The sequence below is a fragment of the Camelus bactrianus genome, chromosome 12 (assembly GCF_048773025.1).
Source record: "Camelus bactrianus isolate YW-2024 breed Bactrian camel chromosome 12, ASM4877302v1, whole genome shotgun sequence".
In the NCBI taxonomy this organism is placed as follows: Eukaryota; Metazoa; Chordata; class Mammalia; order Artiodactyla; family Camelidae; genus Camelus; species Camelus bactrianus.
This window is the reverse complement of record NC_133550.1, coordinates 49138733-49152009: the sequence shown is the minus strand read 5'-3', so window position 1 is coordinate 49152009 and position 13277 is coordinate 49138733. Positions and strand designations below refer to the sequence as shown.

Sequence of the window (13277 nt, the reverse complement as noted above, 5' to 3'; positions counted from 1 at the left end):
CCCATCTATTAAAGCTATAGCCAAAGCATAGAAACCAAGTCACTACATTCAGAGAGAGATTTGTTTTGAACTTAGGGAGACCCCATACACCAGGAAATTTTTATTTCTTATTTTTGCCATTGCGTATAGAAGATGCCTTTTGGTCATAATCTTACTCTTTAACTCAACTCCTATTAAACTGGCATGGGCTAGCTTCATGCACATATGGATGACCCATGAAACAGCTTAACCTTGCCCCTTCTGGGCCCTTTTCCAGCCCACTGTAGACCTCTAGGCCACTCCAGCCCCATATAGCTAGGGCTATACTTGGACCTTCCCTTTCCTGGGAGATGTGCCAACCCCAAAAGGGCAAATTCATAAACCCGATTCTCCTGTCTGGCTTCATTGCTTGAAAATTCAATTGAAGAATAAAAGAAAAGCATACCTTTTATTATCATGTTATTATGAGGAATTAGATCATTATACATGGGATCAATGCATAGAAGAAACTATCCTGTTAGGGCTATTCAGATGTAAATAAATTCAAATTATAATTATCTTTGATTTAGAGGAAAAATTGGGGCTTAATCAATAATATGTACAATTAGCCATAATTAAGAAAAAATGAATTTCTGGATGTATAGTTATGGCAGTAGTTGACATGTAGTGAGGAAGGCATACAAAAATGGGCAAAATACAGTTAACACACTGGAACATCCCTATGGATGAGGACTTTCAGCTAAAACGTAGCAGAGATCTTTAAAAGAATGGCATTTGTGATAAATTATGTTTATTAGTATTTTTAAATAGAAATGTGGTGTGTTCATAAATCCAACATTTAAAAGTACAGCTAACAGGTTTGTATGAGACTATGCAGAACCTGCATATTATGGTATTTCATAATATGACACAATAGCATGAGGAAATAAAATCCTTTTGTCATCACTGACGATCATATTGCTCACATAGATAAACTTTTCTAGGTCCCCATTTCTGTTATTGTTGGTTCAGCCTAAAATATAGCATTATATTCCTAAAAATTCATAGAACCCTTAATTCTGGTAAAGGCACATCCCATATTTCATCTTTTATACAACACTTCAGCTCAATGTCCTTCCTGCACAGAATCCTACAATGCAAGCATGAGACACTTAATTACCAGATTTTCTGATCTGAGAATTATTCTTGCCACTTAGTTTTACATGATTAATTTAGTTTCATTTCTTCATTTAGTTTTACATGTTTTTGGCCATAACCCTTTTGCCTATCTGGCAGGAATTCAAGAACTGGAAAAATGCAAACAAAAATCTATTTCTAATTTTGTATTTATTCAGCTTGTACATTAACATATTACTGTTGCTCAATTATTATGCTGCATTTCTTTTTAATTTAAAGAACAGTCACAAAGCAATGTCAAATTCTAAGAGGAGAGACTAACAAAAGCAACACTTTTGAAAAGGGAAGCACCAGCTCGGTTCATTCAGAGTACCCAAGTTCAGAGTCCTCCTCACCCACCTTGCACCTGCCCATCCATCACTTTCACTCCCTTGTATGTGCGTGTGCTTACTGCCTATGCCCTCATCCACCTTGTTCATCCTGCCACCTAGAATGGGACCAATTTCCTGGGGCCTTCAATAAGGTCACCACTAAATATTTATTGAGAAATGAATGACCATGAGAACACAGTATTAATAATTATTATAACCACACTATTTATTGCTCATAATCAGTGTGTCAAGAATTTTGTCATTCATAGTCAGTGTTTCTACTCTTTACAAGGAAGCTGTGAGTTAGGCATGACTATTTACCTGTAACTGATGCTCAGGGAGGTTATAACATAAGGACATACAGCTAGTAACCAGCAGAGACAGGATTCAAATCCAGGTCTACTGACTTTAAACAAATTACCATTCCATGTTGCCTCTCTGACACCTCCAAACAATTAATGTATCTGTCTCACCTTCAAACTCTAGCATCATTTTTGTCACTACTTTACTCATCATGTTTTGCAATATTAAATTGGGTAGATTATTTCTCACCCTAGTTTCTTAACAAATTTATTACAGGGACTGTCTTCTGAATCTCTACCACTGTCTAACATTCTGCTTATTCAAATCACTTACTAAACATCTGCAGTTGGAAAAAATAATTGGAAGAGCAAAATATATGAGTAAGGATTACTATAATCTCTTTTACAAGACCAGCATGTTTACGAAGAAAATTTCATGAGTCAGCTCCCCTCTAGAAAGCAACAGGAAGAAAGTTACTGATCCTAGTCCTGAACTTTTAATGAGGTAAAATTCAGTTTCTGAAAATCTGTATTATCCTATGACTATTTATGTTCTTCTAGAACAACTGATAAAATATATAGCACATAGAAACAAACTTATTTCAGTTAAGCCTATTTTTTCTTTTCAATTTTTTGTTTTTAAAATGTTTGTAATAATTACACAACTCTTCTATGAGTAATAGGCCTATTTCAGAGTGTGCTTTTATGAGACTATTTTTATCAACTATTTTGTCAACAGAGTTTTCAAGCTGCTGATGTAAATCATCTCCTGTTGGCAAATAACCTACCCTGACTATGTAATTTAAGTAACTTTACTGCCCTAAACAAAGGGTAATCCTTGTGACTAGGATTTACAAGTCACTTTCTGACAGTTCCATAGTATTTAACAATAGTTTTGTGTTTTTCTCCTCAAAAAACACTTTGCAATGTATGCATTAATACTACAGTCATTCTACACTGATAATCTTCATTACATAGACACTCCTCAAAATGATTTTCTCCTTTTCTTTGCTTGAATATACCTTTTAAACAGTTCTTAATAAAAAAAAATTAAGTGTTAAGATTTAAATTACAATCCTATAACACTTGCTATTCAGTAGTATTGATATACTTTAAAATAATCATGTTAGAGCGAATAATTTTGAAAAGATGGTTTATAATGTTCATGTATATAATTTAGCAGTATTTATGTAAGGATGATAAAAATAATAATTAGGATTTGTTTCATCTTTTGTCAAGAAATGTCAGAAGTTAGAAGATGAATAAGTTCTGGGGATTTAATGTACACATGGTGACTATAGTTAACCATACTGTATACCAGAAAGTTGCTAAGAGAGTAAATCTTTAATGTTCTTGCCACAACACACACACACAAACAAACACAAGGTGATGAATGTGTTAACTAACCTTATTGTGGTAATCATTTCACAATATATATGTATACCAAATCATCACATTGTACACCTTACACAATCTCATATGTCAAATTATATCTCATTAAAGCTGGAAACAAAAGATATGTCAGGCAAAGAAATGTCATATAAATAAATATATATTAGAATATATTCTATAATATATATTGACCTTCTTTTGCTTTTATATTTGAAAGAAGAAACATAAGAAGCCCCTCCATTTATTTCAAAATGGATAAATGAGGAAGTGCTCAATTTATTTTCTATAAGAAGTCTAGTGCTATTTGTTTTGTGGTCCAGTCACTTGCTCCTAATCCCTTTGTTTTAAAAATTATTGATATTCACAATGACACCAACTTAGCAACCTGATTCATGCAGTCTTGATGATTAAGGAGCTCAGTCATCCAAAGATATAACTTGTTAAAGGCAAATATCCAGGAGATTGTCTAAGCCTCATGCACAGAATGTGCAAATGCCTCTGTAATCTTAATCTGATTCCAGAACTATCTACCAGCAACTGACCTTCCTTGTCTTGTGCTGGGAATAAGCAGTTTAGTACAGAAAAGGGCCAAACAGATTTCTGGTTTCCTTGACCTGGACCTAAGCCCCCCTCTAAAAGAGAATCAATTCTTTTTTTAAAAAACTGTAATAAAAGTCCCATGACTTCAGATATTTTACTATGTAATTTCTCATTAGCAAGAGTACTGCGGGGGTTTTCCCAAACACATGGAAAGTACTAAGTCAAATAAGAGATTATCAAAACACTTTTGCAGTGATAAGTCACAGATTAGTCACCAATTATACATAATACCACTCACAAATCAAAGTTATTATTATTGTACTTTAAACAACCCTAGATATATATTATTAATGTATCTACATAGATATGTTTGCTCAATTATAGACATTTCCAATGGATATATAATTATATTCTTTCTAAGAGAATCAAGTTAAAAAGTAATGAGAAATGCAAATATATATGTGCATAAACATACACATATATTATTTTTAGGAGAATAAAATTAGGAGCAATTAATGATATGGGAAATCATGATGCATTTTTGGCCAACAAGTGAAAAAATAACAAAAAATGTTTATTACATGGATTTCATATTTCATATTCCTGTCAAATGATATACAGTAAGTAAACATTTCCATGTAAGAGCATGTCATATGTGTCATACCTTTTCATGGACCTTCTGGCCAGGTTCCATCCCTTCAAGATGTTCTGACTCTGTGGACCCCTCACTTGATGCCATTTTTCTTTGTATATGAACATTTTGTTCACGCAAGGCAACAATCTGCAAAATAAAAGCGCTATGCCTTTAAAATCTAAAATAGAGCGTAAGGTATTAAAAATTTGAGTTTACTTGAATGTAGTTAGGAACTAATGAATACAAACAAATAATCATTAAAACAAACACTAAACTTTACTCAATTATTTCAAAAAAATGTTTTTAAATCTAAGTTAGCATTTTGAACAATATTTATCATATTTATAGGAATGTGAAATTTACTTAAGAAAATATTCTCTAGTTGGAAAATGTATCTATCTTTTTAACTTTTTAAATTAACTTTTGAAATGTAATAAAATTTATATTGGTCTGAATTTTCAAAGTGTAAAAGAAACAAATGAAAAGATTGAAGACTGAAGACTCAGTATGAGCACATTAACTTACCCTAAGAGACAGCACATCTACAATTTAAAACAGGGCAAATACAAATACTGGAATTAAATCATTTTGTGCCACTATCATGAACACTTAGAATTAAATTGGTCTCATGGTCATTATTTTAATGGTCATTATCTTGGCTTTCTAGTCCAAATATAGTTAATTTACAAAAAAAATTCTCAGAAAGTAATTAATTCTAGCAAAGTTTTAGCTCAATTTTATAGACATGATACTTTAAACTAAGAAATAGATTATCAGATAGTGTAGTTTAAGTAATCTTAATAATATACAGAGTGGAAAATAGCATTCTAGTATTTTAAATGGTGTTGTAAAATATATTTGCTACAACAAGGACCTACTGTATAGCACAGGAAACTATATTCAATTTCTTGTAATAACATAATGGAAAAGAATCTGAAAAGAAAAAATACATATATATGTATGTATATGTATAACTGAATCACTTTGCTGTACACCTGAAACTAACATTGTAAATCAACTACATGTCAATAAAATTTTTTAAAAATATAAAATAAAGTATGTTTGCTATTTACACATATTGTTTTGAAAATATTTTATATTGCATTACGTTAATGCCATAAATTGTCTCTTGGCAAGTTTCATTACATTGTCAACTCAGATACTGAGTCAGTATTGGTTCTAGGGGAAATCAATGTCCATAGTATTTAGTACATAATAAATATTGAATCACATTAAACTTATATGTTGAAATTATGAGACCAACATGTCACACAGACAAATAATCACAATATATGTAAGAAATCAAGAGATTGTTTGTCCTGCTGCCTGCCACACCTGTGTGCCCAGATGACAACGATGTGTTCATGAGAAGTGATCTCGCATATGACCTCCAGCATTCAAACACACGATGTATCACTATCTAAGGGCGGATCGCCACATAATGGAGAACTCTTGCAGCAATGCAATCCCAAATAATTGGTCCCCTTATTCCTATTCGTGTCCATCTACAGTCTATTATCCACAAAGCAGTCAGATCCGTCTTTTAAACTTAAGTTATATTGTTTTACTCCTCAGCTTTCTAAAGCAGCTTTGTGTTTTCCCAACTTATTTAGTGCAAATTTAAACTTAACAAGGTCTGTACCGCCTACAAGAACCCTTCAGCCACAATGGCCTTCTTTCTATCCCTCAAATAGACCTGGCTCTTTCTCACCCAGAGCTGAGGAACTCGACGACCTTCCTGCCTGAAACAGTCTTCTCCAGTTCAGACCACCACTGACGCAATCCCAGTTTTTAAAACAATCAACTGAAAAAAATCACACTCCTCAGAGAAAACAAACGTACCTTGTCATTGTACTTACTATAATAATCTGTATTTATTTTTGTGTGTATGTTATTCATTACAATCTACTATTTTATTCCTCTATTTACTTACTTTGCTTGCTTACGTACCTAGCAGAAGTCCTAAGGAGATCTCATGGGAAACTAATTTTCAAAGGAATACCTTATTGAAAACAACAGTTTCATACGAAGCAGCACATCATATTATTATGTGCAGGGATTCAATACAAAATGTTGAATTAAATAATAAATGGATATGGAAAAACAAAGATTGAAAACCCACTCCATTCAGAAGCAACAAAAGATAAAGATTTAGAGTGCAGAGACATTCCTCTCATGTTAGTGTAGAAATGAATTACATCAAAGGAACAAGAACGAAATAGCCCCTGATATATCCTTTTCATATGACATTTTTAACATCTATCTCTTACATTAAGCAATGAGATTTTACCTTCAATACATCAAAATTTTTATTATGAATTTTAAAAAACTGAAGTAGTATATGCTGATTCCACTAAGAAAACATCTATGACTTAACAAGTATGTTAAGACAAAGGTAACAATAAATTTAAAAATTCTATGCGTTTTCTTTCATTATTTAACTTACTTAGAAGTGAAGAGAGATCTTTTTAGAAGATATTTAAGAATCAAATTTAACTCTCAGTTTACAGAATAACTTCCATTTGCTTAATAATTTGATAAATATTAAATACATTCTAGTACCTAAAATAAAGCAGGCCATCTATGAGGGTTCACTGAATGACTCAGTGAAAGGATGAATTAATGCCCTTAAAAAAAATCAAAACAAGAAATCATATGGAAAATACCTTATGCAAATATATAGTTGTGCCACTACGTTAAAGTACTACAAACTTCAAGTTTTTCATGAAGTATTGACATGCAGGCATTCGTTGACATACATGACAATTCCAAGAAAAACAAACTTTTCAGCCACTAACATGCAAACTCTACTCTTTACAAAAAATCAGTCCTGCAAATTAGATTTCTGAAATAGGAGAATGGATGCAGAAAACTCTATATTCTCTATCATTATTATATGATTTTATTCTGTTCTATTTTTGCCCAATAACAAATTACCATGGGTAGTTATGAAAGCAAAGCTTTAGCTTCTGATTTAATTCTAAGTGTTAATAAGCTTCCTTTCACACTGGGAAGTGAGAGGTTCTCTCCTGCGAATGCAACTTTGGGGGTTGGGCCTGCTCTTCAGTGTGTACAAAGGGGCAGAGAAGGTCACCTAGGAATCTGAAGCTGAAGGTAGCACAGGCCTCTTTAGGAAATTCTCTCAGCTGGCTTGAGAAGTAGTTTGCAAACAGCAAGTGGAATGAAAAGAAGCTGATGGCGTTAAAACATTCTCTGGGCTCTCACTGACAGAGAACGCTGTCAAAGGCAGGGCTCAAGAGACTTGTCTGGAATACCAAAGTAGGACTGGACCCCTCACTGCTAAACAGCGTGATCTACTACAAATAGGATGGCATGGTGGGTGGGAGGATTCCTTCTGGGGAGTCTCTGTTGCTTACCTAGTTGTTACATAACTGCAGGAAGGTACTGGAAATCCACTATATGCCAAGCACTGTGCTAAGCTATTTTACTCTGCAAATTAGGTCATATGATCCACATTTAACAAGTGATTAAACTGAGATAAAGAAAATTTAATGAGTACTAAGGAATCAAAGTCCCTTGCTTTATGCTTTATACTCTGTCACATTGTCTCACATGGCTTTGCATTTGGGCTCTATTAAGCCAGGGGAAGTTAAGGGTGGGTGGGCATGAGGGGAAAGCACTTCCTTTTCAAGTAATGCTACCCTCCAACCTCATAATCTTTTGTACATTAAACTATGGACTCCTCCCTGGAGAGATTACCATATAGGCAGAATTTTGCATACTTTCAGCATATCAATCCACTGAAGGCCCATGGATCTCTGGTCAAGAGAAACTTTCAATGATTATTTTAACTGATCAATCATGATTTGTCAAATATTTGTTGACATTTGTTTTTAAATGCCCAGCATTCCTTCATATTCTTTTTGGTGACAATATCTTACATTTTCACTGGGGAATTTTCCTTCCCTTTGCTAATGCTAGACAGACTGTCAGTCAGAGTCCAAAGCTCATGGCAAAAGGGCGGGCACCTGATCCAAGCCAGGGCAATCAGAACATTCCTTGACAGATATTTCTGGCAGAGGTATGGGGAAGAGTCTCTTTCTACTATGGAAGGTAAGATGGTAGGATATAATCAGGGTAGGTTTGCCATCAGTTCCTCCTTGGGAAGAAAGCAGGTGGAAAAGATGGAGCCCTGATGACTCACTTTCTTGCTGATTTTAGCCATTCTTAAATCAGCTCTATCCCTGGCATTTCAGTAAAATGAGCCAAAAATTTCCCTTTTGTGGTCAACTTGGCTTGGGTTGGTTTTCTGTCACTTGCAACTAAAAGCGTCCTTGCAAATATAGCAGGGACCATGGAAGGCAACACAGTGCATGCAATATCTAAGTGCGGATTTGCAAAATAACTAACAGTTTACCAGGGGGACAGTAGGAGACAACTTTTCAGGTAGACAGAAGAACATGATCTCTTTGTGTTCCTAGTACTACACGCTGTTTAATATTCCCGTGGCAAAAGTATCTGGAAGAAGATAAAAGAATGGCAGGTGACTCAGAAAGCTAGAGTACTTCAACTAAAATTCTGGCAACTGTGTGATCCTCGCTCTCTGGCTTATTGCCTTGCCTTGACCCTTCTTTGTGTTTCCTGATAGCTCATTAAGCTTCTGAGAGCCTGACTCACTACTTCTAGGCACTTCCAAACCCATTACATTCCCAAGGTAGTCTTCCAAGTTTTGTTCTTCAAACTTTTGCCTCTGTCAGATTATTTTTGGCTCTTATCAACCTCTGACAAGTTCTGACCTCAGACAGTGGACTAGTGGTGGTCTTAATGGCTGGTCTTCCAGTTAGGAAAATTCCCCACCCCACATTCCTTTTTTCTACCAGACTATTTCAGGGATCCTACCATGTCTTCCAACAGACTCTCTTCCATCCTCTTCCACTGAACAATGGTTTTCTTTGATGGCCTGGAAAGAGTCATTCCTTTCACGCATATTACTGAGTACTGATGATGTATAGGGTATTAGGAAAATACAATGAGAGGGGGAAAAGGCAGAAATTCTTGCCTTAATGGAACTTTCATTCTTGTTGAGGGAGAGAAACTACAAACAAAAATATGTAGAATACATTTTTTAAAAGGTGATAATTGCCAAGGGAAAATTAAAGTAAGGAAAGGGTGTTGTGAAGTGCAGTTGAATTAGGAATTAATTAATTTCTGAGTATAAACCCGAGGATGAGATGGAGGAAGCAATGTGTGTATCTGTGAGAAGAACTTTCCAGGCAGAGGGTTCAGAAGATGAAAATCATGGTTGAAAACAAAAGTTCGAGACTTATAAAAAATATTTTAGTGAATTCTTCATATGATGTAAAATACCTTCTTCAAAAGAAAGCTAAAACACCAGTGATAGTTGATGCCTTAGAATCTTCAGAGGTCAGGAAACGTACAAAAACATGTGATTCTTAAGAGAAATGTGATTTAGGAGAAAATAACAGAATCTATTTAATAGCTGTATATTCCCACATTTTGGGATTCCTCAAGTGTTTAAACTGTACTAATCCCTTTAGTCAAAAAATATTCATTGATCACTGTTCTAAGTATCATATGCCACTGGGAAAATGCAGATCAAATCCTCTCAAGGAGCTCACATTCTAGTAAAGGAAGGAAACAAAGAAATAAACGGCATGACAACAACAAAATAACAATCATTTAATGAGCTCTTACAACGTCCCCAAAACTGTTCAGTATATTACATAAATTTGCTTGTTTACATTATCTTTTCATATATACTATCTTTTTTTTTCCAAGTGCAAGATTTCTCAATAGCAGACTCTGAGACAAGTAATTGCACACAAGTAGTTTATTTGGGAAATAATTCCCAGAAGCATAGCATTTTTAAATATCCTTAAAGGCCTAGGATGAGTCCTGGCCCTTCCAGGTGTTACTGATTGTATGACTTTTGTACAAATTTCTTAACCTCAAGTTCATGTTCCTCTGCTCTAAAATGAGGGATAATAATATCTAGTGTGTTTGTACTGTAAAGTACTTAGTCAAATATGATGTATATTAAACATGTATTATGTGTAATGATAATGATGATCATTCATCTCTTCAACTTTATCTTATTCATACTTTATGTTCTAGCTTACAGAAGGACTTGTAGTCACACACAATCAAAATGCAATCTTGGCTGTGAATTTTTATATTCATTTGGGATGCCCTTTACGAGATAATAGAAAAAATATATATTGGTCTCTGCCCCAGTTTATGCCACAGAGCTCCTAAAACCCTTGTAAATTCCTAAGTGGTAACACCTCTCAGAGCACCTTCTGTTCTAATGGGGGACCCTGAATAGGTTCCTGGATGAGGGTCCATCACCAGAAGGACCAAGCCATGATTACAAGCCTGGAATTTTCAGCCCCATCCTTTATTCTCCAGAGAGGGGACAGGCACTGGAAATAAAATTAATGATTGATCATGCCTTTGTAATGAAGACTTCATAAACATCCCAAAAATACAGGGGTTGGGGAGGTTCCACACACCAGATCCACAGTGACAGGAGCTCCTAAGCTTGGGACCCTCCCAGACCTCACTCTCCATATCTTTTCATCTGGAGTTCATCTGTATCCTTTATCATACCCTTTAATAAATTGGTAAATGTAAGTAAGTGTTTCCCTGAGTTCTGTGAGCTGCCCTAACAAATTAATACAACCCAAGGAGGTGGTAGTGGAAGCCACTGGTTTATTATGTCCATTTAGTCAGATGCACAGATGACAACTTGGACTTGCAAATGGCATCCAAAGTGGATGGGAGTGGTCCTTTGAGACTGAGCCCTTAACCTGTAGGATCTAATGCTAATTACAGGTAAACAGTGTCAGAATTGAGTTAAACTGTAGGACATCCAGCTGGTGTTGCAGTGAATTGCTCAGTAGGGGAGAAAGTCCCACAAACCTGGTGTCATAAGTGTTGTGAGTGTGGCAGTAGTGTGAGGGCAGAGGAGAACCACAGGAGGTAGTTGAGAAGTTTTCCCTACACACCCTTCCTCCTTCTTGACTGACTGTCAATCATCTTTTAGGTCTTAGCATATATGCCACTCATTTGGGGATGGGTTCTGGGACCATCCTCCTCCCAAATATTCAGGTTATATAACTCCTTAGCATTTTCCAATAACTCCTGTCACACAAATGCTCACTAGGACAACTGGCTGTTAGCCCATTTTGACACTGAGTGCCTTGAGATCAGAAACGGTATCTGATTATTTATTCCCAGTTCTTAGTATACTAGCTGGCAAGTAGAAAGCACTCTAGAAATATTTATGGAATGCTGAATGACAGCAGACTATATGAATGGAAAAGATCTATAGAGAGTTGTAAAAACTGGATGGAAAAGTACTTGAGAATGTATACAAGGAGAAGAAAATTAGTTATCCACGTGGAAGACGGTATGAACTTGAAGTCTTTCCCAATGTTCATATTACATGATTCAAGGTTAAAAAGGAGCCCTGGGCATGGAAGAGCTCACTGGGGAAACAAAGAAAGAAAAGAACAAGACATATTGACATAGCCTTGTAGGATATTCATAACTCTTAGTGTGAGGAGACAAAGCAGAAGGCACAAAAAATTGTAAAGGAGGAGAGGAACAGGCTCACGGATGGGCAGCTTAATGAAAGTCTACAAAGGATATTCTGTAAGTATAAAGTGATAGGCAACTTCATTGTGTCTTAAAATATTAAAAAATATTTACAAGTATAGTGTACTCTAGATAATGATTCAGGTGCACTGAAGTATACACTGTGTTTATATGCTTTAGACTTAGAATAGATCGACATTAGATGGAAAGTGGAATTCTAAGGGTATCTAGAAATTTATTACTGCCAAGAAAGTTCTTAAAGTGGAAACAGCGAAGCAACATAAATTAGTTTAATTTTCATTTTGTTTTTCTCTCCTCATCTTTCTGAAAATGTTAATACAAGGTTCCATGAAGCTAGATAAGGAAGAAGACAAATAAACAGGAGCTTATAAATTAGATTTCTAATTAAGAACTGCTAGCAATAACAATAGTTGCTGTGTGTTGAACACCTACTATATGCCACATACATGCAAAGCAATTTACATATGTTACCTTATTTAATCTTCCCAATAACTTTATAGATTGGGTATTATTATTTTTATTTCACAAATGAGGAAACTAGTATAAAGGGAATAAGTAATATATTTGAGGTCATCCAGAAAAAGATACAACAGAGATAGGTTTCCAATCCAGGTCTGGCACCTTCAAAACTTATGGTTCTTAAGAATTATGCTATAATGCCTTTTGAAGATTAATGAAATGATTCACTGCATACAGAATGCAAATATTTATTTAGGTCAGGACTACAGTTCTGAGATCTGATGATAGCAAGGGAATTTACCTGCCCTGATCTGTCAAAATGATTTAGACACAGATGTCTTCAATTATTTTTAGGAATAAAAATCATGCTGTTTACATTATTTATCATTTTTATTTATAACTCTTTTGTGGCACAGGCATTTCAATTTACCTTGAAAATTTCCCGACTACTTTTTAAAATAAATCATGTCTACCCCCTCATGCTAATTCTCCAGGGATTTTCATTCTGATGTTTTTAAATTCATATTTGCTTTTACTTATCTAACAACAGCTTCCAGACAGTGCCCACATCTAATTAACAGATTCTTTTCATCTATTTTTACCCCAAACTCAATTAACAATTCCAAGAGTGAGTCTTACAGAAGTCTCACTACACCAACACATAATTTGCTTCTACACAGATACTTATTCTAATTTAACTGAATTCCATGCTTAGATTTCACTGAGGTTACAACATGAAAAAACAAAGAAAAGTAACTAGAAGAACAGTAGGGATTTACAATTTACGCTTAAGCAACTCTCCAGACACAGTAATTTGGATTTGTGTTGTTATATATTAATTGGGAAACCATAAAGACTGAGACATCTATACAAACAGAATTA

General features: G+C 34.8%; 1 protein-coding gene across 2 annotated transcripts in view; it reads right to left on the bottom strand.

Annotated features, from left to right (window-relative positions):
• The window catches only part of PPFIA2 (PTPRF interacting protein alpha 2), a 389231-nt gene that overhangs the window by 114261 nt on the left and 261693 nt on the right, over positions 1 to 13277 (bottom strand). For both annotated transcript variants that reach the window (XM_010958810.3, XM_045519411.2), the window contains exon 7: positions 4365 to 4481. In XM_010958810.3, the coding sequence (XP_010957112.2) occupies positions 4365 to 4481 (117 nt within the window). The remainder of the gene's footprint in view (positions 1 to 4364; positions 4482 to 13277) is intronic.